Source organism: Eupeodes corollae, chromosome 1 (genome assembly GCF_945859685.1).
Source record: "Eupeodes corollae chromosome 1, idEupCoro1.1, whole genome shotgun sequence".
Classification (NCBI taxonomy): domain Eukaryota; kingdom Metazoa; phylum Arthropoda; class Insecta; order Diptera; family Syrphidae; genus Eupeodes; species Eupeodes corollae.
This window is the reverse complement of record NC_079147.1, coordinates 106,623,506-106,647,880: the sequence shown is the minus strand read 5'-3', so window position 1 is coordinate 106,647,880 and position 24,375 is coordinate 106,623,506. Positions and strand designations below refer to the sequence as shown.

The following is a 24,375-nucleotide window of genomic DNA, read 5'->3' as shown; positions in this document are numbered from 1 at the left end:
TTTAGAATACTTTGTCGAAAGTAGTTAAAATATCATTTTTTGCATGTCTAAAAAACCAATATATGTAAACCAGAATCTTAAATTCCGTCTTTAATCATTATTTCGAAAAACATGTTCATGAGTTTCATTCGTCGACTTTAACCTTATAAGAAAGTTTATTAAAAGTCTTAGTATTTTTATTATGATCATAAACTTTTATTCAAACCGGAAACATTATTTGTGTATAAAGTTTAAAAGTTAAAACTCTTCTCCGAGAACATTGAAAACGAAATCAAGCATAGAAAGGATAGGAACGAAGCTGTTGTGGGTGTCAGAGTGATTGGTTCGGATTCTAAATCTCTTTATGACTTAAAACAGTGAATGTTCTTAAGTCTTAATAAATAGACGATTTTATTAAATATATTAATAGTTTTGTAGACTTTTTTATTTCATCAAAATTCCTTAAAATCAAAAATCAAGTTTAAGCAACATATGATTTGGAATATTCATTAATGATAAAAAACAAACACTGGTTAAATGCAAAACAATACCACCCTTCCCACTTTATGCTCCTGATGCAGTAATACCCAAGATACTATTCGATATCTTTGCATTATAAATCTCTTACTAAATATTTGTTGCATCCTGTTTACAGATTCACATTCATCTTTGTTTTCTTTTATCTTCAAATTTACTTATGACGCATTTGAACTCGTAGAGCCCCCGAAGTGCAATTTGATATCACCTATTCCTTATCTAAAGCTGCATAATCAAATGTGTTTTCGTATTCTAGTTTTCCAAAATAAATATTTGTTAGAATATCTATTAACTTGCATGAAATCAACAAAGATACAAATTCTGCTATAAAAGATACACTCTCTGCAAGATTATCATCAATTAAACGACGAAACAAGTACTCACCTGAACTCAATCGAACTTCAGAAGAATCAAATCAAAAGGTCTAATAGAACAAAACTCAAACTCAGTATGAAATTTCAATTAATTAGTGTTGCAGTGTTGATTGCCACAATTTGCTTAATCCAAAATGTAAGTATTGTTTTTGTTCATTCCATAATTTGTAGAAAATTAATTTTATTTTTCATCATTAAGGCTCAGACACTCGGTGTTGGTCCAGTTGGTCCACCTTCATTTTGCCCAATCCACTCGAGTATACTCGCAACGGAAGCCGCTAAAGTCGATACGCCGGATCTCCCAGCGGACCTCAAGATAAGATTGGATGCGGTCGTTGATGATTCTACCAAAGCCTGTACCACCTGTGAAGGCTTAATTGTTTGGCAAAATAAAGTTTGTGTCATAAATAATTTAAAATCAAGCCTCCTGCAAATACAACAAATTCAAGCTGAAGCTGACGCAAGACTCGCTACAAGTGCTCCTGCTGCTGCTCCTGCGCAGTAAAAATATAAATTGCAAATAAAATGCACATTTTAATTGCTGACAAAATGAGCTTTAAATATAATTATTCGTGTTCAATCTTTATAAATTATCATAAAAATACATTAAAATAATAAATAATTAAAAATTGCATTCAAATTCAACCATGTCGACATTTTCCTTTATCCTTTGATTTTAATCGATCTCGGCGATGTTTTCGTTTAGCTTCTAAACTGTCCCGGCGCAGGATGTCACGTTTATTTTCAACGGCTATTGAAATATCTTGACAGTCTTTGGCTGGATAGACAAAAGTCCAAGAACCAAAAATTGTTGGTATACCACCACAAGTTTTACAAAGACCTGAAGTAATAGAAAATAAAAAATTAATTTAGAAAATGTCAAAATGTTTTAGAGACCGTGATTGATAATTCGAACGTTAAGTTAATGATCAAGGCTGTACAATAATTTCATTTAAATGATTTGGCAGGATGGCCATAATTGGCCATGGTCGTGTTGAGTGGTTTGTTGTCCCGTCTTGTTAGAACAACATAATGATCTTTAATCGCCGATATAACAACAGTTATCATTTGACTATTTGGTTTTGACTCACAGGCTTTACGACATCAGCAACACTTCCAACCTCTTTAAATTCCTTCACAGTTTAACCAATAGTTTGCGCAGTTGATTATGATGATCATAATCCATTGCGTGCTGCGGTAGAAATTCAACTAACAATATGACTCATGAAATGTCATCTTAGTTAAGCAGATGCCAAATGCCAGTGTTAGCAACTATGAAACCATGGAATGAATGATCCTATATAATGAAAATAAATTGGGTGGCGCAACAGTCCGTTGAGAACTAGGGCCTAGTGACTTGCAGCTCTTAACCATTGCGTTGTGCGTATGCCACCATGCCCATTCTACTTAAAACTATAAAACAAGTATGTAATCCGGCTTAATACCCCATCCTGACTACCCACTTTCAAGTGGTTCTCCTGCTTCACCCTATCAGTTCGGTCCCGTTCGGACACAGCCCTACTGAACCGAAGGAGCTCTGCACCGCTTTGTGCCATGACACCCCGATTGTACAGGAGTCGCCTAACCACGGCTCGTCGTCTGACGCGGTAGATTATCGGAACTGCCAATCTATCCTGTATCGGAATGAAGCCGCTCAAGAGTGCACTCTCAAAATACTCGTCGTTCGGATAGAACGCCCCAAAAACTAAATTGTTGGTCGAAGACATAGCTCTTGCAATGTGACCTCGAACGAGTTTTATCACGAAATTGTCAATTCTGTTGATTCGAGCCCCGTTGTATAGGACCTTGTTAAAATAGTAATGCACGTAAAAAGATTCGGCTGTTCGATATAAGCCGGTACAGCGTCGTAAGCACTGCCGCTCGAACACTTCTCCATCTGGGAAGGGGCAACGTTGAACCACACAGGACAACCATAAACGATCATGGGCCGTATGAGGGCCATGAAGCAAATTACCTTCACTCTGGGGTCAAGCCGCCTGCTAAAAAGCAGCCGTTTCGTCAGAGCGAAGGCTCCTACGGCCCTGGTCAAAGCAGCATTTCATGTCTGTCGAAATGTAAATACTGATCTAGCCAGATACCGAGGTACTTCACTACACTTTTGCTCGCTAATGGCTGCTCGTAAAGATCAACGATGACCATCTTGCACGTATCCCTAGTGGCCCTAGTCAACGGAGTCCGGAACAGAATTGTCTCCAACTTCTGGACATTTATTTTCAGTTTCCAGTCGTCGCAATATCGCTGAATCTTGTCGAAACCAAGCTGCAAGAGAATTCTTATAACCGCAACCTTTCAGGCCGTTCTGTACGCAATTAGATCGTCGGCGTACGCAATTGCCTTTATCAGACTACCTATCAGATCGCTGGTGTAAATGCTGAAGAGAATCGGCGAATTCACCGCTCTCTGTTGAAGACCATTTTAATTAAGAATGTTGTGGTAGAAGTTACATTGCCACTTTTGACAACAAACTTTCTACTGTTAAGCAAATCATAAAGTATATACAACAATGGCTTGCTTATGCCGAGCCTGCTCAGTTTGAGGTGTTGACCCTTTAACCATACAGTGTCAAAGGCCTTTTCCAGATCAACCAGAACAGCACCTGTGCATTTTGTTTTGATTTATTCCATTGGATATCAGAAACGAGTTTAGACGCAACATGAATTGTGTCATGACCCGCCCTGAACCCGAACTGGTTATCCGGAAATAATTTTGCTGACCCCAGCCCACTTAGTCAGAGCCCTATTGATGATCTTTTCGAAAACTTTGCTGATGCTCGGAAGAAGAATTATCGACCGAAGATTTGACGGGTTGGAGTTGTCCTTTCTCTTTTTCGGGAGAGGATGAACCACAGCGGTCTTCTAATGCACTGGATAATATGCATTATTCAGTGCATTGTTGAAGAGTGTGGTGTAAATGTCAATCGCCTCCATCGGTAAATGTCTTAGTACAACTTTGGATATGCCATCGACACCTGCTGGCTTTTTACTTTTTATTGAGTTAAAGAGGAGCTGAAGCGCAACCTTCGTCACTTACAAGGGTTTTGGTCCCGTTTGCCCGGTGATTATGGCTTTTGCCAAGGAATCTACATCGAACCACATGACCGCGGTTCTCAGATTACCATTTTGTCAAATCATTTCGAAGGTAAAAGTGATTAAGTAGGGCTCTGTTTCCCAGGTCCCCAACCACGACCTGTGATTGCTGGCATTCACCTTGTACACTTGCTGGAAAGCAGCTCCCACCACCTCCACTTTTTCCTTCGAATCTTCAATTATAAAAAAGTCATCGTCAAAGATGCCTTCTTCTGGATCTGTATAGTCCAACGCACTAACCATCATGCCACGGGTACTGCCAGATACGATAGCCAATCCACAATCCAGTAATCGAAATCGAAAACTCTTAATCAGAATCCCAAATTAAAAATCAAATAACAATGTCGAAAACCTAAAATTTATTTCAAAAATTCCAAAACTAAAATTCAATTGATTTCTAAGACGGGCGAAGCTTGACATAAGGCTAGGCTACATCTAAGTTATCTTATCTGCCATTTTTATCAATTTAAGTTGATAATGGCAGCCCTGCTTTGTCAAAGTGTCTCAATATTGATCTTTCGATAAAAATGTTCTCGGAGTAGATGTGGATATGGATATGGATATGGATATGGATATGGATATGGATATGGATATGGATATGAATATGGATATGGATATGGATATGGATATGGATATGGATATGGATATGGATATGGATATGGATATGGATATGGATATGGATATGGATATGGATATGGATATGGATATGGATATGGATATGGATATGGATATGGATATGGATATGGATATGGATATGGATATGGATATGGATATGGATATGGATATGGATATGGATATGGATATGGATATGGATATGGATATGGATATGGATATGGATATGGATATGGATATGGATATGGATATGGATATGGATATGGATATGGATATGGATATGGATATGGATATGGATATGGATATGGATATGGATATGGATATGGATATGGATATGGATATGGATATGGATATGGATATGGATATGGATATGGATATGGATATGGATATGGATATGGATATGGATATGGATATGGATATGGATATGGATATGGATATGGATATGGATATGGATATGGATATGGATATGGATATGGATATGGATATGGATATGGATATGGATATGGATATGGATATGGATATGGATATGGATATGGATATGGATATGGATATGGATATGGATATGGATATGGATATGGATATGGATATGGATATGGATATGGATATGGATATGGATATGGATATGGATATGGATATGGATATGGATATGGATATGGATATGGATATGGATATGGATATGGATATGGATATGGATATGGATATGGATATGGATATGGATATGGATATGGATATGGATATGGATATGGATATGGATATGGATATGGATATGGATATGGATATGGATATGGATATGGATATGGATATGGATATGGATATGGATATGGATATGGATATGGATATGGATATGGATATGGATATGGATATGGATATGGATATGGATATGGATATGGATATGGATATGGATATGGATATGGATATGGATATGGATATGGATATGGATATGGATATGGATATGGATATGGATATGGATATGGATATGGATATGGATATGGATATGGATATGGATATGGATATGGATATGGATATGGATATGGATATGGATATGGATATGGATATGGATATGGATATGGATATGGATATGGATATGGATATGGATATGGATATGGATATGGATATGGACATAGATATGGATATGAATATAGATATGGATATGGATATTATAATAACATTTATCATCAATTAAAAAAAAAGGAAAAAAAATAATCACTTACCAGCAAATGTCGCTACAATAAATCTATCAGCCTTCTGAGCTGTCATATAAAATGGACCTCCAACTTGTTTCACAGTATTTCCTGTAATAACCCAATCGCATTGAATTAAATCCTGATGTTGCCTTGGGGGAACCCTTTCTGTTACTTCAATTTCAAGTGTTTTTCCTTCTTCAAATGTTCGCGATGATGGATCTCCCATTGCTATATTAAATTGTAGACCTATTGTTTCAGAGTTCCATGAGCCGGCAACATCACAAGGTGAACCTTGAAATAATATAAAATTGAAAATACTGCTACATTATTTTTATATTATTATTTTTGTTTTGAAGAATGTTTTTTTCAACTTCGTCTTTTATTATTTTGTACAGATGATGAAATGAAACATTAGGAAAATGTTAACAGATCAAAATTGATATATTCTCGTATTTGTGTTGGAAAAACAATTTTGAAATGTTACAAAGTGTCAATGTAGAGAATTTAAATATTTGTTGACAACATAATTTGAAACAGATGGCTACATTAACCTTTTACTATTACAAGACGATGTTGAGTTTATTTGTTGAAAAAGACTACACACAACATACAAACATAATTAAACATATTGGATTTTAATATTTATCAATTCTATATAAATGTACCGACTTGTCTTAAAACAGATGTTAAAGTCTGATTGAAGATATTCGACGATTAATGAAAAGATGATGAAAGTTTGTAACGACAGACTTAAAAAATCGAGTTTTGAAGAAATAAACATAACCTTTGCGTATACTTACTTTAGGTTAATTTCTAGTAGAAGATTGTATTCTCTTTAAACGAGTATAAAACAAATAACGTACACTCGGGCGAATACTGATCTTTTTCCCTACATTTCAAAAATACAAAGCTTTCAGAAAATGTACGAAATTAGAAATTCATAAATGGTTACCGCCAACATTTTTTTAAAATGATATTTCTTGAGATTGTTTTAGTAAGATAAAATGATGAGATTTTTCTCAAAATGGTTGTAAACTCTTATTTCCCTAACACCTATACTCAAAAACTTGATGTTTTTTTTTTTTAAAAAGCTATGAAAGATTTATTTGTTGATTTTTCAAAATTCTTTATTTTGTGTGTTATCATCATCAAAGATAACCATAATTGCTGACAATAAATCATGCTTCTTTGTAAGACAACAGATGAAGGTACATGTTTACTTGCCTTATAGTTCTAAAACCTATTTAAATTGCAAAACTTATAACATGTGTGGGCTTTGTTATATCTGAAAGTTTAGTACCTTCATCACTGTCATCTATTGATGTATGAATGGCCCGCATACCGCCTCATTATTTTTTTATTTGCCAACCATTAATTCGATTATTTCCTCATCTCTGTTAAATCGATGATGATATAAATGACATTAAATCAATTTTGTGGATTCTATCTTAAACATATATAAATCTTCGAATACAATTGTTACCAAAACCATTCTATTTGATTAGAATTAAAAAATTAACATTTCTCCAACAACTTGTAATGCTATTTGTTCAATGTTCATGATGGGAAAAAATTTTGATTACACAAATAATTATAAAATGTTTACTTAACTTTGTTCAATTAAATTTACTATATTTAAGTTACATATACACTGCCGATCAATCAAATAGACTCAAGGCTTTTAAAAAGGATATTGATTTTTTTTTTATTAAAAACTAACAAAGTGTATGAAAATATATTTTTTTTTATTATTTAGTATTCAATTCTAAATTAATTAAACAAAAACTACCATTCTAGGTCAAAGAGTTGTTGATACAAAAAAAAGTTTGTGGATGAACCTCCAAAATGGGCACTTCTTATTGATCAATAAAATAGACTCAAGGTCTAAAATTTATTAAAATAACGGATTCTTCAAGAAAATTAGTACTAAATTGCACTTTTACAATGTTTTTACCTAAGCTAATAATGGGTGAAGCCACTTTTATTTGAAATCATTTCATAAATTCGGTTAGGCATTGAATCGTAAAGGGACTTTAAGAGATCCAATGATATTTCGTTCCAGGCGCTCCGTATTGCATTTTTTAATGATTCGATATATTCAAATTGTCTGCCAGATTGATACACCTCACGCGAATGCCATCCCTACCCGTTCTCAATGATGTTGAGGTCAGGAGAGTATGGAGGCCACTCCATTATAGTCACGTTTTGGTCACTAATCCATTTTTTTACCACTCGAGCAGTATGTATTGGGGCATTATCGTGTTGAAATGTCCATTGAGATGACCCAAAACTGTTAGAAAAGAAGGGAAATCCTTTTGAAGCAGTTCCTTGTAGCGTACGGCATTCATATTATTTGAAACAAACTGGAGGTCGAATGCACCATAGTAGGATATGGCACCCCACACCATTATTCCCCCTTACGGCTATGGTGTTCTTCCTTTCTTATGTCATGAAAATAGTATTTGAAACCATCTGGTCCATTTAAATTTAAGCGTTTTTCATCGGAAAAAACGATTCGATACACTCCCTATTCCATGACATGTGACTCCGACCAAAAAGACAGCGAGCATGCTTACGAGACTCTGTAACCGGTGGTTTTGTTTTTAATTTTAATCTTTTAAGATGTTTTGATTTCCTTATTACTCGCCGTACAGTAGCTATACTCGCATTTAATGCCAAATTTAATCGAATTTCGGCTGCAGAACACATTGAGTTTGAGGCTTTTCGGAGAATTCTTCGCTCTTCGTATGCCGTAAGTGCTTTCCTAGCGGACTTTTTCATATTTTTTCCATAACTTGATGGACTTTTGAGAAAATGACAGACAACACTCTGACTTCTGGAAATTTGTTCTGCTATTTGCCTCGTTGTAAGGTTTCTGTCGCGATAGGCTAATATTTTGCTTTTTTCCTCCGAAGTTAAAGCTGCACCACGACCCATTTTTGTTCACTTAATCGATTATACGAAAATAACTAAATTGACCTTTTAACTAATCGCAAACTAAAGTTACAACGTCTGAGTCTATTCTGTTGGCAAAAACAAATGCAAATAAGAATAGAAAATAACTGTTAAATCCCTGAAGCCAACTCTTACCTCTTAAATTTGTTTAACTGTTTGCTATATAAAAACAACAAAAGTTGGGGCTATAGCTTTTTGCAATAAAGAGAAAATCAAAGCATAAAAGACAGAGCATGTTGAGTTTATTTGATTGATTGGAAGTGTACGTATGTATGCTTTACTCTCAAGCTTAGATCGGATCTGAAAGTGAGCAGAAAATTGAACAGAAAATCGTATCTTCTCTTTTCTCCAATCACCTTGGCATATTACGAAGACCAAATTTGCAAAACTCAATTAACGTTTCATGGATCGAGAGATCTTTATGACCACATCAGATCCCGAAAGATAGAGAGATACCACAACAGGAATGAGGTTGGTAAATTTTACAGAAGGGTTAAAAAAAAACTCCCAGCAACAATTCCGCCTACCCAACCTCGAGGAATTGAAGAAAGCTGTATCGAAACTAAAGTCCAACTAAGTTGCTGGAGCTGACCTCATTGCGGCCGAATTATTCAAATCAGCAGGAGATGGCTTGATAGGGAGTATGTACCAACTTATCTGCAAAATATGGTCTGAAGAAAGCATACAGGAGAATGGAATCCAAGCATAGTTTGGATTGACAGCTGTACATAACTTTGAGGTAGTTAAAGACTTTTTCTCCCTAGGCACCTCTATAAATTCTCAAACAAATACACCAGCGGAGAAATAGTCTTGCAAATCGCTGTTTTTTGCACTAAGTAGGCAATTGAGTAGTAAAGTCCTGTCTTACTAACTTACTCAATGTGGCACTACAGTCCCTTTCCTCGTTTTATCTCAGCGCTGGTGTTGTTCTCTGCGTTTACAGTGGAGCCTAGGTAGACGAAGTCCTTGACTACCTCAAGGTTGACGTATGAGCTCTGCACTATTCTTTCAAGTACAAGTTGTCTAAAACCTTTTTTGACATCGAAAGGTTTACTTAAGTTGTTTCCAACCTTAATGGAGCAGCATGAGTTCTTCATGGTCATCCTGCACAAACAGACGAGTTTGGCAAGGATTCCAAAACTAGACATGGCTCTATACAGCTTGCCCCTGTAGATGCTGTCATATGCGGCCTTTAAATCGATAAAAAGATGGTGGATATCGATTTGATAAGGACCTATCAGGTTGTTGACGATGACTTTCGTCTAAATCAGGAGTCCTCTCTTGGGCATCTAAAATCACCATCTATTTATTATACACTTCGTTCTCATTTACGGCCCTGAGTCTTGGACCCTGTTAAAGAAAGATGGGAGAGAAAAACTCTTCGGGTGATTTTTGGTCCCGTCTGCATAGATGGAGAGATGGGGGAGAAGAAACAACGACGAACTGAGCAAAATGTACAACGGCACTGACCTGGTTAAACGACTTAGATGGCTTGGTCATGCAGAGCGAATGGACATAGGCTAGTGAGTTACAACTTTTAAACATTCCTGTGTGAAAGTAATGTCAGGAATGGAGAAGACTTACCTACAGATTTTAAGCTTATTGAACGGCTAATTGAAGTTTCTCGGTGAAAAATGTTGTAGAAACAAAATATCACTATTGAGCTTACTATAAATTATTCAATTGAAAGCCCTCTTAACGTTTCCTCTTAATGTCTATCTATGAATTTTATCAGTTTTAGAAAGTTCCCAACAAAAATTGAAGGTGCATTTAATTGTTAAGGTAAATTGTTAAATTAAAATAAATTAGGTGGCGCAACAGTACGTAAAGAACAAGAGCCTTGTGACTTACAACTCTCAACCATTCCTGTGTAATATTGTCAGAGATGGAGAGGACCTACAGTTTTAAGGCGAATCCGAAAGGCTAATTTGAGAAAGCACTTTTCATGACAAGAATTACTCTTGGAGAATTTGTCAATTCTTATCAAAAGACAGTTCCCGTGAAAAAAATTAAGAAGGCATAGGCAGCGATCGAACCTAAGACCTCTGGCATGACAGTCCAAGGCAATAACCATCATGCCCCGGGTACTACAAGGGGAATACAACTGGCTTATTTGACCGACAATTGGATTCTATAAAAAACACTTAAACTTATTTAGGAACACCAAGCCAAAATATGTGAGTTGTATTTAAGTATTGGTCTATTGAACAAATACTGGTTTTATAAATTACACCCCGATCAGAAGAGGTGAAACTTTTATTGTACCGTGTCGCGTCAAAGAAATCCCAAGAACCTACTGGCATTTTTGAATTATGTGATATTTGCATAAGAGGTGGTTTGTAATACGCATACGAAAACTGAAAGTTTAATAGTTTCCTGGATGCAAATACCAGTTATAAAAAGCGGTAAAGTTAACGACAGGCGACAACACTAAGTTTTTGAAGCATATGTTCTTCAATTTTAATAATTTACTAGAAAGTCCTCAGAAAATCGGAATTGAATGAACTTATCTAGGGCTGCCATTGAAATTTCATATCCGGAGAACAAGGATTTAAATTTAGAATCGAATATGAAAAGCTGATGGTATTGTCGTCAGCGAAACAGTTTAATGGATTATAACATTATAAGTGGCGGATAAGAGTTTGTTTATGAATATAAGGGAAAAAGTCGCAGACAAAATGGAGCCCTGGGGAACACCAGCATTTATTTTATACAATTCAGACTTGAAACCATTCAATATAACTTCGATTGAAAGGTTATGAAATTAGTTTCTTATCCAACGAAGAACAGATTCATCAATAGCAAAAACACGCATTTTTGGTAAGCGATATTGATTTAAAACTCTATCAAATGCTTTGTAAAGATTTGTAGCACTGTTCGATTACATAAACTATCAAACCACATGTGGATTTATTTGAACAAATGCCATACTGCCGGTCATTAAAGAGCTTTCGTTCTTCGAGATATTTCTTAAGCTGATAATTAATCAGTATTTTCATAACGTTACAAATTAAGGACGTGAGTGCAATTGGACGATAGTTAAAGGAAAAAGCTAGTCAATGCTGTTTTCCATCCAATCGTTCAAAGCTTACGGACACTTATCGGGCCAGTGGATTTGTGAATGGTAAGGTTTTGCAATACTCTTGCATCTGCAATTGTGCGATAGAAGATTTATCCCATTAAATTGTTAAAGCTCTCAATGACCGCTATAGGTCCTTCTAGCTTTTTTGAACTTACTTACATCTTGAATCTAATCATGCATGATTTTAACTAAGGTCATTTTTTCCTAATCTTAAAATCCTTGGAAATGTGAACTGATATTGGTATTCGGAAAAACAGGGAGGTGCTAGGAGAAGCTACAACGTCGAACGGCTACAATGGCAAGAGAACGCCAAATTCTTTTCCGACCGAGTTACAAGTAACCTCTCTCGAAGTCCTCTGCCGCCAACACAATGTATCAAAACCAGTGTCAACATTGCCAAGATGCAATCAAAAAAGCCGCCTCTGATGTGCTGGGTTTCTAGCAGCCACCAACAAGGAACATTTGATTTGAGAAGGAATGTCGGCAGGCAAATGCAGCCAAACAATAGGCACGCAAAGCGGCGCTGCATAAAGGGACGAGATGTGCTCATGAGCTCTATGAGCAGAAGAGGCGAGAGGAACACCGACTTCTCAGAAGGAAAAAAAAGGGCATGAGAAGCGTGCGGTCGAAGATGTTTAGAGGTTTAAAAACAGAAATGAAGTTCGAAAGGTTTATGAACACATGAAACGAAATTCACAGGTACATAAACCTAGAACCGAAGGCTGCAAAGACGAAAGTGGAAACATCATAGTGGAACCGCAGTCAATGCTGAGGATATGGAAGGACCACTTCTGCAGACTGTATAACGGCGACGACGAACCGAAGTCAGCTTTCAGACAGGATGTTGATCCATTCAACGTAGACGAAGAAAGCCAACAGCCCCGTCTTCCCGACTTAGACGAAGTAAAGATTGCCATATCTTAGGTGAAGTCTAATAAAGCCGCTGGAGCGGATGGCTTGAATGCAGAGCTCCTTAAAGCAGCTACAGATAAGTTGGTTAGGAGCATGCACCAACTTATCTGTAAGATATGGTCGGAAGAAATCATGTCCGATGAATGGAACCTCAGTATTGTTTGCCCGATCCTGAAAAAAGGAGACATTCTAAGCTGCACCAACTATAGAGGAATCAGTCTACTTAACATTACCTATAAATTTTCTCTGCCGTAATATGTGAACGTCTAAAGCCCATCGTCAACAATCTAATATGTCCTTATCAGTGTGGTTTTAGACCAAGAAAGTCCACAGTCGATCAAATATTCACATTACGGCAGATCCTAGAAAAAAAACAAGAACACCAAATCGACACCCACCATCTTTTCATCGATTTCAAGGCCGCATTTGACAGCATCTACAGGGACGAGCTGTATAGAGCCATGTCTAGTTTTGGCATCCCTGCCAAAGTCGTCCGTAAAAGCTCCATAAATGTGGAAACAACTTAACCGAACCTTTCGATGTCAAAAAAGGTTTTAGACAAGGTGATGCGCTGTCACGTGATTTTTTTAACATCGTGCTGGAAAGAATAGTGCAGAGCTCACACGTCAAAACTAGAGGCACTATCTTTCAAAAGTCTGTCCAATTACTAGCATATGCTGATGACATTGACATAATCGGAAGAACTCAGAGTGATGTCAATGGGGCTTTTGTGAGGCAAGAAAGGACAAACAACACCGACGTCTTGGTCAAAACGTCACTGTCGACAGACTTAACTTTGAGGTAGTCAAGGACTTCGTCTACCTAGCCTCCGCTGTAAACGCAGAAAACAACACCAGCGCTGAGATCAAACGCATTTCTTGCTAACCGCTGTTTCTTTGGGCTAAGAAAGTAATGGAGTGGTAAAGTCCTCTCTAGAGGGACCAAAGTGTCGCTATATAAGATTCTCATCATCCCCATCCATCAAAGCATTTTGGGTCGGTTCGAGAGAAAAGTTCTTCGTGTGATCTACGGTCCCGTATGCATTGAAGGGGAGTGGAGGAGAAGATGAACGACGAGCTGTACGGGCTGTACAGCGACGTAGATTTAGCCATAAGAGTAAAAGTCCAACGAATAAGATGGCTGGGTCACGTAGAGCGCTTGGAAACCAATGCTCCGGCCTGGAAAGTCTTCCAATCCACATCCACAGGACAGCGCAGTAGAGGAAGACCGCGGATCAGGTGGCGCGCACATGTGGAAGGTGACCTCACCCAACTTGGAGCGCGAAACTAGAGACATTTAGCTAGGGACCGAGTTAGATGGAGAAGTTTGTTATAGGTGAGGCCCTAGTTCACACAGGACTGTAGCTCCACCTTAAGTAAGTAAGTATTCGGAAAAACAGAATGGTATTGGCTGAGGGAAAGAACCTAAGAATGTGTTTAAAATCGTCTTAGCAAACAAATAGTGATAGTTTTTGGAAACAACATTTTCACATTAGATTATATCAAATGAGATCCTTTAAACAAAATTTGTGTGTTAATGATGTTTCGTGGCAGACAATGTTGGTTGCCAATAACACAAAGGAATAAAAGCTCTTGGGCATTATTTTGTTTTACGTATTTTGGGAAATACGCCATAAAAGAAATTACAAAATTGCCACGAGGTACTGTAAAATGATTTTTAAACTGAAATATTACAAAAAAAACCTTTTTTGAAGGCAAATATATGATATAATGTGAAGCTAGTGAAACACTCAACATGAAAAAATATATCATTGAATCAACCTACCATCTGGTTGTGTTCCATCTGTCTCCTTACATTCTTTAAGAGTTTCAAGTTCGTCCAGAACCTTTTCCATAACGTTGGTTAAGTTCGTTGCACTTGTATCGCTTCTATTTGAATAGTTTTGCATTCCTGTATTTGGAGGATTTAGACTAGCGCCATCTAGTGCTTGTATTTGCTTTTGAAAACGTTGTTGTTTAGAGTCGTCTGTAAGAAGAAATGCCTTTTATATATTTTTTGTAAACAAATAATGAAGAGTTTTGTCATTTGATTGTTTAATGTTTTTTATTTCGTTGATACGAATAGAAAGTAATTTTATAAATTGAAGAGCATTCAAAAAGCATGCTCTCGTAATGAAACAGGGTAACGCCCGGCATTTTTATTGTCCTTTTTTGGCACTCTACCAACTTACATCAAGCAACCTAAAGAGGATTATATTTTGTTGTTGCTGTTTACTCATTACATTGAGTAGGAAAACACAACAACAACTATAAAAACATCAGCAAAACAAGGATATGTCAAGCAATCCATTTAGGATTGGGAAGGAGCTGTGATTGGGATCTCATCACCTTGTGTGTGGAAGACTGGAGACACAAGGTGATGGTTGGAAAAATAGTGATATAATACACACACCCCGATGAGGGGATATCCTGCTGAATTCCTTGTAAATAAATAACTCAAAAAAAAGAAGGAAGAATGAGCAGAATTAATCTTCTTCCCCCCCATCTCACCTCTAACCTCTAACTTCACACCATCCAACCCCCCCCACACTCTTATTTCAAGTTCAAGTGTATTTTGTATTTTATTTTTTTCTTAGTAAAGCTTGGTCCTCCTTTCTTCTCCTGGGTGTATATCCTGACAGGATGAATGAAATGAAATTCCAATAATTTACGTCTGAATGCTTCGATTGCTTTATGGCTTTGTGCCAAAGCCTGAATGCCAGTAGAAAAATATTTTCTTTTTCCCATCCGCATCTATATACACCAAAAATACACATATCTATACACACAGCTCCTCGAAAGGAAATTATTTCCTGCCGAAGAAGAAAGACAAGGCCTTGAGGCGAGCGGCAACATAAATTGACGATATCCTGAAGTAAATTTAATTCAATGATAGGATTTTTTTGGGATACAAAAATCCCTCTGGTTTTACTGGATTTTTTTGGTTAGTTTGGGGCCTTGAGGCCTTGAGGGGGTTTATTCTTTTTGTTGGGTGTTGTATAATCGAGACGAGTATGAGAAAGCCTGCACTGGTTGGACTTCTTATGATAAACTAATAATAATCCAACCATCAACGACAAAAAAGAAAGGCATTAAATATATTTTTTATTTATTGAATTTTTGGGGGGGTGAGATGGGTAGACAAACACTGCTTCCTATTTTTCATGCTGTTTCGTTTTGTATTTTTATAATAAAAGAGAGATTTTTGTGTAGGAATAAGTTTATATAGGTTTATGCTACACTAATGGATGAAAGGAGATTGAAATGCAACGCTAACATTCTGGGAATTATTGTATTAATTATTGTTATTGTATATTTGTAGGTTTATGGTTTGTTTTATTATGGTTTAATATTCTTGTAAAGGAAAAAACGTGCTATGTGATACTCCCTGAATATCCTCAAAGGTTGGGAAATGTCCCTGTACATAATTTAAAAAAATTGACGCAACAAAATTTAATTTCTGGTAACAATTCGTGAATTCATTTACTTTGAAGTCAGGTGCTATGTTCAGTTTACTAATATTCACAATTCTTAAATATTGTAATAACTGGGAAAGATAGAGTATCGGGAGGTATTCCACATTCGCGTAGTACGGCTATAGAACAAATCTCTTTATTAAACAGTACCTCCGAAGTTTGGTTGGAGGATATTCTTGTGAGCACTCTAGAAGAGCGAGTATTAAGATTGATCTGTTTAAGGGAAGGAATGCAACAGGCTTTTTCTCTAGAGCAAAAACCATTAAAATAACGGTAAAAGAGGGTGAGACATGAAACATTTCGACGATGTTCAAGTGACGTAAATGATTTTATGATGGTAATATCACCAATCAATCTAAATGCTCTACGATCAATACTATCCAAGAGGCTTAAGTAAGTTGCAGAAGCACCAGCCATGGGAGTTTTACTCAAGCTTTGGACGTTTATAAGTCTTGTACAGATCAGAGGGAAAAACTTCTTGTATCGCCTTAGAAAACCCAAACATCTTGCGGCATTTTTGGCGACATCGCGTATATGATCGTTCCACAAAAGGTGGTTGATGATACACGTATCGAGAATATCGAGATGTTCAGTGCCATTTATGGATAAGGGCAAGGGTGGTATATTTCGCTTTAACGATACAAGACTGCATTACGTCTTCGATGTATTAAATTCCACGCGGTTTCTTATTCCCCATTGTACAATGCTATTTAGGTCGGAATTTAATGAGCTTATCATATTTTGTCGTTGCAGTTCCCCATCCGAAGAAGAGGGATGTGAATGTGAAAACGAATATGGAAAGCTAAGAGTACTATCGTCAGCGAAACAATGTATTGGATTAGAAGTTGCAGACGGGAGATCATTAATAAAAATGAGAAAAAGTGTTGGAGATAGAACAGATCCCTGGGCACATCAGCATTTATTTTGTGGTTTCCAGGCATTAATTAAGCCAATAAAAATTGTATTGAACGATTCGAACTGTAATTACTAATCCAATGAAGGAGGGATTCATGAAAATCGAAGACACGCATTTTCGATAAGAGAGCCTGATGACAAACCCTATCAAATGCTTTTGAAACATCAAGTGGAATAATCTTACTTTCTCCAAAGCGATGTAAAGATTTGCTCCACTGTTCGGTGAGATTCATTGCTGCGAAAGCCGTACTCTCAGTATTAGGAACTTTCCATCTTCGAGAAATTTTTTAAGATGATAATTAATCAGCGTTTTCATGGACTTGGAAAGAAGCATCGTAAGTGCAATAGGCCGGTAATTAGAGGATGAGTAAGATTAGTCTTTTTTAAGGATGGGCTGGACAAATGCTGTTTTCCATCCGCTCGGAACCAGACCTGAGGAGTAAGTCAGATGAAAAAGCTTACGCAGTAGTGTTGCCAGCGTTAAAAAAACATATCTTCAAAAAACAGCAGGACATCATCAGGACCAGCAGATTTATGAGTGTTAAGATCTCTTGACTTGCAACAGTACTACAGTCCGGGGCGGATCTGGACCTCAACCAAAAAGCGTCTCCAGCCAGCTCGGTCCCTAGCTAGCTGTTTCCATTTTCGTACGCCAAGTTGGTTGAGGTCCTCTCCCACCTGGGTGCGCCACCTCAGTCACGGTCTTCCTCTACTGCGCCGTCCCTCGGGATTGGATTCGAAGACCTTCCGGGCTGGAGCGTTGATGTCCACCCGCTCTACATGACCTAGCCATCTAAGCCGTTGGACTTTAATTCTGCTAACTAGGTCAGTGTCGCTGTACAGCCCGTACAGTTCGTCGTTATATCTTCTCCACCATTCTCCATTTATGCGTACGGGACCAAAAATCACCCGAAGAATTTTTCTCTCGAAGCATCCTGAGACGCTCTCATCTTTCTTTGACTGGGTCCAGTCCTCAGCGCCATAAATGAGAACCGGGATGATGAGTGTCTTATAGATGGTCATTTTAGATGCTCCAGAGAGGACTTACTTCTCAATTGCCTTCTAAGTCCAAAGAAGCAGCGATTTGCAAGAGTTATTCTTCGTTTGATTTCAGCGCTGGCGTCGTTGTCTGCATTAATAACGGTGCCTAGGCAGACAGAGTCCTTAACTACCTCAAAGTTATAGCGGTGCATGGTGACGTTTTGTCCAAGACGTCGTCGTTCAGTGTCCTTTTTTGATGACAGCATATACTTGGTCTTGCCCTCATTGACCACTAAACCCATCTTCTTCGTTTCCGTCGCAATGCTCAAAAACGCTCCACTGACATCACGCTTTGATCTTCCAATTATGTCCATATCATCTGCGTATCCGAGTAATTGGATGGACCTCTAGTGTTGACGGTTGATTTTTGCACAATTCTTTCCAGAACGATGTTGAAGAAGTCGCATGACAGTGCATCGGTAAGATCTTTTCCGACCTTGATAGAGCAGCGTGCATTCTCCATCGTCATTCTGCACAAACGGATAAGTTTGACAGGGATGCCAAAACTAGACATTGCTCGGTAGAGCTCTTCCCTATAGATGCTGTCATACGCGGCTTTAAAATCGAGAAAGATATGGTGGATATCGATTTGAAGCTCCTGGGTTTTTTCCAAGATCTGCCGTAGTGTGAATATTTGGTCGATAGTGGACTTTCCTGGTCTGAAGCCACACTGATAAGGACCAATCAGGTTGTTGACGAATGGCTTCAGACGTTCACATAATACGCAGAGAGGATCTTATAAGCAATGTTATGGAGACTGATGCCTCTGTAGTTGGCGCAGTTTAGAGGGCCTCCTTTCTTATGTATCGGGCACACAATGCTGAAATTCGACTCATCGGGCATTGCAGTACGAGTGCGAAAAAAGATTGGTCCCATAGAATCACTTACGCTCTCAAGTACAGTTGGAGTCATAACACTTGCTTGGTGGCGAACTGCCTAGCAAAGAGATTAACTTTCTCGAGAGAGCTAACAAATAGAGCGTCATTGACAATTGCCGAAAAACCGTGGAAGATGAGAAATTTTTCATATTTTTTAAAAATTACTAAACATTTTGACTGCCTTTGGGACATTACAGTATTCTTTGCCGTAACATTTTGCAAAAATGTCTTCTTGGCTTGCTTAAACTTTTTCCAGCTTTCCTCGGTACTATTCTTGTAGATTTTGTTTTTTTTATGAAAAACGGATTGTTGGATTTTTATAAAAAACTACTGAATATCGAAAACAATAATTTCTGTGAAATAAGAAAAAGTTTAAAGACAATATTTTTAATTATTGAAAAGCTATTTTAGTCGAAAGTAAATTTTTACCAAGTTTAATTATTTGTTTTTTATTTTATGTAGAAAATCTGTCAATTCGTTTTTTACTCAAAATTTTAGTGAATGTTGCCGACAGTATTTTTTAATGAATAAAAGTAGTTAAAATCCAATATCTCAAAGTTTTGAAAAGATATTTGGGCCGAAAATCAATGGTTACCAAATTTTACCAAATTTTATTATTTTTTTTGTTAAGGTTTTTATATTTTTTGAAAACATAATTTCTTATAAGATAAAATTAGCTGGAAGCCATAATCTCAAAGTCTTGAAAAGATATTTGAGTCGAAAATCAATTTTAACTAACTTTTGTTAAATTTTCTTTTAAGTTATTATTATTTGTAAAAAAACTTTCAATTCGAATTTTCTTAAAATTTCACTGAATATTGACAACAACATTTTTTAAAAGATAAAAGTAAATAAAAGCCAATATCTCAAAGTTTTGAAAAGATATGTGAGCCGAAAATCAATTTTTAGCAACTTTGAGTAATTTTTTTAGGTTTTTGTCAATTTGATTTTTCTCAAAATCTTACCAGATGTTAAAGACGTTATTCTTCGTTGCACTCAATTGTTTTGGAGATAAAATCATTTTGTGTTCGTAAAATGTTCGAGGTGATAAATTTTTGTTTTCAGTTTTTTGATTTATAAAGAAAACCGTTAAACCATTTTTTTCAAAAAATATACTTGTTAGGTATCAGGTTACAATATATTATATAAAATTTAATTCAAGTCTCTAGCGTTTTTGGTTCGTAAGATATTTATTTTAAAACTGCTATGGTAAAAAAACACCCTTCCAATTTTCTTGAGAGCCCTTTCTGCATCTTTCTGCCTTTATATCTGTATAACAAAATTTATTTGAAGTCAATATCTCTTCTGGTACTTGAGCTATGGACGACGAAAAAAACGTCGCAAACGTACGGACATACGGACGTATACGAACGTACGTACACACTTACGCACAAAAATCTCTCAAGGAATCTTTTACTTCGACTCTAGGGAGCTTGAAACGTCAAGAAATGTAAAAATTTTCAATTTGACAAATCGGACCCATTGCAATAACTTCCTATGGGAAGGTAATAAAGTGTAACGTTCTGCTTGCCTATGCATAAGCGAATCATTACGCACATCCCCATCTGTGGCACTGATACCCTACTATACCTAAAACTTTTCGAAATACTTAGCAGTGGGTTAGCAACAAAACTAGTCAATCCGTTAAAAATTCCAGACCACACCATCCCCAAAATGCGATATGACAGACGCTTCCAGATTTCTACATATTCCAGAAATTTCTGAGGGGTTGGGGCAGTCTTGGAAACAGTTCTTTACTCCCTCTGTACATGCCTTGCTCTAGCTTAAAAACGCAAGAATTACCTAGGAGAATTCTTCTATAACGATCTAAACGATCTCAATCATATTAACATAACTCAAACTGTTTTCATTAAGCTTAGAAGAAAGTCTCAAGTCCTAAGTGGGTCCTACTCTATCACGGATAGCCACTTTAACCTACGTATCAAAAGATCGTGTTTACACAAGTAATCTTCGAATTCTGAAAGGTGCACAAAACTATTTTAAATGAACTTTCCCGAGGAGAAATCAAAAATTGATTGCTCTTAACATGATATATAAAGCATCAAAATTCACTTAAGCCTGTCATTTTAAATTCTTCAAATCAAAGTTAAAAAATGTATATACATACCCAACTTTACAAAAGGTGTATTCGAATATCTTTCAACATCCTGTACAGAAGACGACGCCGCCGCTGAAGCCGCCGCTGAAGCCGCCGATGACGACGCCAACAAACTATTAGCATTTTTGATTGCCTCATTTAATTCATTTCCAGCTCCAGTTCCAGTTAAAATAATTGGTGCAGAATTTGATTCAGCTAATGGACGCGCAAAAACTTCAGGAAATGAATCAGTATTTCGTATGTGAATATGTCTTCCATTATCAACTTTAGCATTTCCACGTAAGGAATAAGTATTTCCCAAACTTATTTGTTGCTGCCTGATTTCATCTTCATTTTCTTTTTCCTCTTCGTCCACATTTCCATTGTCATCGCCATCTTCATCCTCATAGTCATCCTCATCCTCATTCTCATCTCCATCGCCATCGTCATCGCCATCTCCATCACTCGATTGAATTAATCCATTTGATTGGTCTTTTGCAAAAGGAAAAATTGGCCAGGACCTAGTTTTTCTGAAATTATTTTTGTTGCCATCAATTTGCAATTTCTTTCGCCACTTTACGCTTGAGCGTCCGAATGGTTTCGTGCTGTCATCGTCACCTATTTTACCACCACCATCATCACCACCATCACCATTACCATTACCACATCCATTCTCAGGAGCAATTCTTTTCATAGCCAAATCATTCATCTTATGGCCAGAACCAGCATCGAGAACGAGATTGCTCCTATTGCTCGAATTCAAACTCAAACTCGTACTCCAAAAATCATCCATGTTTTTCGCTGCTTGTTGTTTTTGTTCTTCCAATACGGCATATGCTCCCCTTTTAAGGTATTGTGATGTCGATAGTTTTCTCCGTCCTGCACCCGGGGCGAGGGCCATCTCTGATGGCCTTGAACTTTGCCTTTTTCCAGTGTTTGTTTGAGGATGGAATTTTTTCAGACGATGACGACGTCGATAACGAAGACGGCGACTTGGAAGGAGAGGGCTGATGTGATGCTGAAGCATGCGGCTTGCCTTTTGTATTTTACGAGCTTGTCGATGGTTCGATTGGTTCGCATTCGACACAATCGCCGGGCTATTTATCAATTGGAGATTTAGTTCGGCAAGAATTGCATTTCCATTATCGTTGTTGGCAGCGGCGATGGCGGCGGTGGAGCCAGCTCGAGTGTTCCTTCTAGTGGCAGCAGTGCCGTCGTTGGAAGCAGAGTAATAGTTGGTGTTTGAAGATGCAACAGCTGGAGAGGGAACATCAGCTTCGTCGTCGTTCTCCCCCAACACCAATCTTTCAGCATAATTGCCATTTTGAGATTCAGATTCTGGCGTTCGCTCTGCCTGATGATGATGCTTAAGCTGTTGGCTAAGTACATCTCCTGCCAGATTGTAAATTGAATTCAGCGCATCCGAGGTTCGAGTTTGGTATTCAATTTCTGCTAAATTCGAGGTTACATTCAATCGTTCCTTGAATCTTGAATATAAATTGATGTCTTTGGCTTTTCTTCTATCGGGCCCTGAAGTCGCATAAACCAAAAACTGGCAACTTCTTCCGTTCCTGTTGAATAACGATGGCGTTGTCATGAGAATGAGATAAATAAATATAATTGCGAGGGTTGTTCCATTATGGTTCATTGCATTTTTGTCGAAATCGAAAAACAGAAAATATTTTATGTTACGTATCAAAATCAAAATTTGAATATAAAATTTAATTCTTATTTTATTGAGAAACTTCAAAAAAATAAAAAAAATTAAAGAAAAAGAATGACAAATTGTGTGTGTGTTGGAGCGGGAACGAGATGGGCGGACGTTTATATCAAATAAATGTCTCGGAGAAATTTATTTTTATTTCTCGTTATTTATATTTGCTGCCAGCTGAATGTAGAACATTATTAGTTTTCTTCAAGGAGTTGAGTGGGAATGAGGGTCTGTCGTCCGGGTTGTTGAGAACATGCATAGATGTATACTTGGATTTGGACAGAAAAGAAACTTGAATCTTGAATCGATATCCGCCACAGTTGAGTGTTTTGTACAGCTAATGCATTTTCTTTCAAACAATCCCTAAGGACATTTGAAATGGCATACACTTCATTGCATCAAAATACCAGTTGTCAAATTTTGTTTTTGCATTCGTTCAAGTTAATATTAGTAATTCCAAGGCAAATAAAAAGTCAGAACTATCTGAAGGATCGCACATTTTGAATATACACAATTCGCAATGCATCGTTAAGTTTTTAGCAAAAGACAATTCGCAAAGTATTTGCTCTTATTTTTATGAGTTTTTACTTTAAACAATATTTACAAACACAAGAAAACAGGAAATTATATAAAATTTTGTTTGATGAGTGAATTGTTTTTCAGCTGCGGAGGATCGATAACTTTCTGCAGACAAATTTCCGAATGCTATCATTCCGTTTTTCAGGTATTCACTGCAGCACACTTTGTACTCCCAAGCAGTTCCATTTCGCATGAATGCGCTCTCACAGGACTGTAATCCTTCTCGAGCATCGACCAGGATATTTTGTCCAGCTGTCTTCATGTTTGGAGGCAAGGTGTTGACCTTCTCAGCTAAAGTATTGATGACATTAGTGCCAAATTTTAGAACATCGTTTAAGGTTTCATTGGGGTTGTCTTCGGCCTGACCAATATCGATTATGGCTGGTACACTTTGCTGAGGTGTTATAATCTCAATCTGAAATTTGTTTAATTAATTAGCTGTTTAAAAATCATTAAAATGATATTCAACTTGATAAAATAATAATAAAACAGCAAAGATGGTTAAAGTGTTCATCGTGAAGACAAGCGAATTTAAACTGCCAGAGAAGAGATACAAAAATAAAAGCTATGAGATAAGTTATTATCTTTTTTTAAAGAAAGATTTTATCTTTAGCGATATCAGTAAACCTAGTGTGTTTAATTGGAATGATAACGTTCATTCCTGTTTACAAAATACAATTTTGCAAATGAGATCGTGTTTACTTTTATTTTATTGTTGTGTTCTTTTTTTTGCATCAACTGAATACGTATTGTACATATTTGAATAATTAAATCTTGATTAAAATAATGGATAAAGAACAAACTAAGAATACCAACGCATTGTTGTTGTAAACATGTAGACTATATGCTAAAGGAATGAATCATGGGCTTCTAGTGCTCTTTATACAAATAAGAGGAAACTGGAATCGCACTCGAATTATCACATCATTCTAAATA

At 37.0% G+C, this 24,375-nt stretch overlaps 2 protein-coding genes across 2 annotated transcripts; one reads left to right on the top strand and one right to left on the bottom strand.

Moving 5' to 3' along the window:
* Window positions 1–862: 862 nt before the first annotated feature.
* LOC129943025 (uncharacterized) lies at window positions 863–1,535 on the top strand. The gene is made up of 2 exons (XM_056052226.1): window positions 863–1,026; window positions 1,090–1,535. Exons 1-2 carry the CDS (start codon window positions 967–969, stop codon window positions 1,393–1,395), a joined length of 366 nt encoding a protein of 121 aa, XP_055908201.1. The 5' UTR covers window positions 863–966; the 3' UTR covers window positions 1,396–1,535.
* LOC129943024 (uncharacterized) lies at window positions 1,233–24,039 on the bottom strand. Its single transcript, XM_056052225.1, has 5 exons — window positions 23,909–24,039; window positions 21,180–23,854; window positions 14,528–14,728; window positions 5,821–6,084; window positions 1,233–1,731 (listed from the first exon to the last, which is right to left on the bottom strand). Exons 2-5 carry the CDS (start codon window positions 22,795–22,797, stop codon window positions 1,532–1,534), a joined length of 2,283 nt encoding a protein of 760 aa, XP_055908200.1. The 5' UTR covers window positions 22,798–23,854; window positions 23,909–24,039; the 3' UTR covers window positions 1,233–1,531.
* Between the last annotated feature and the right edge of the window lie 336 nt (window positions 24,040–24,375).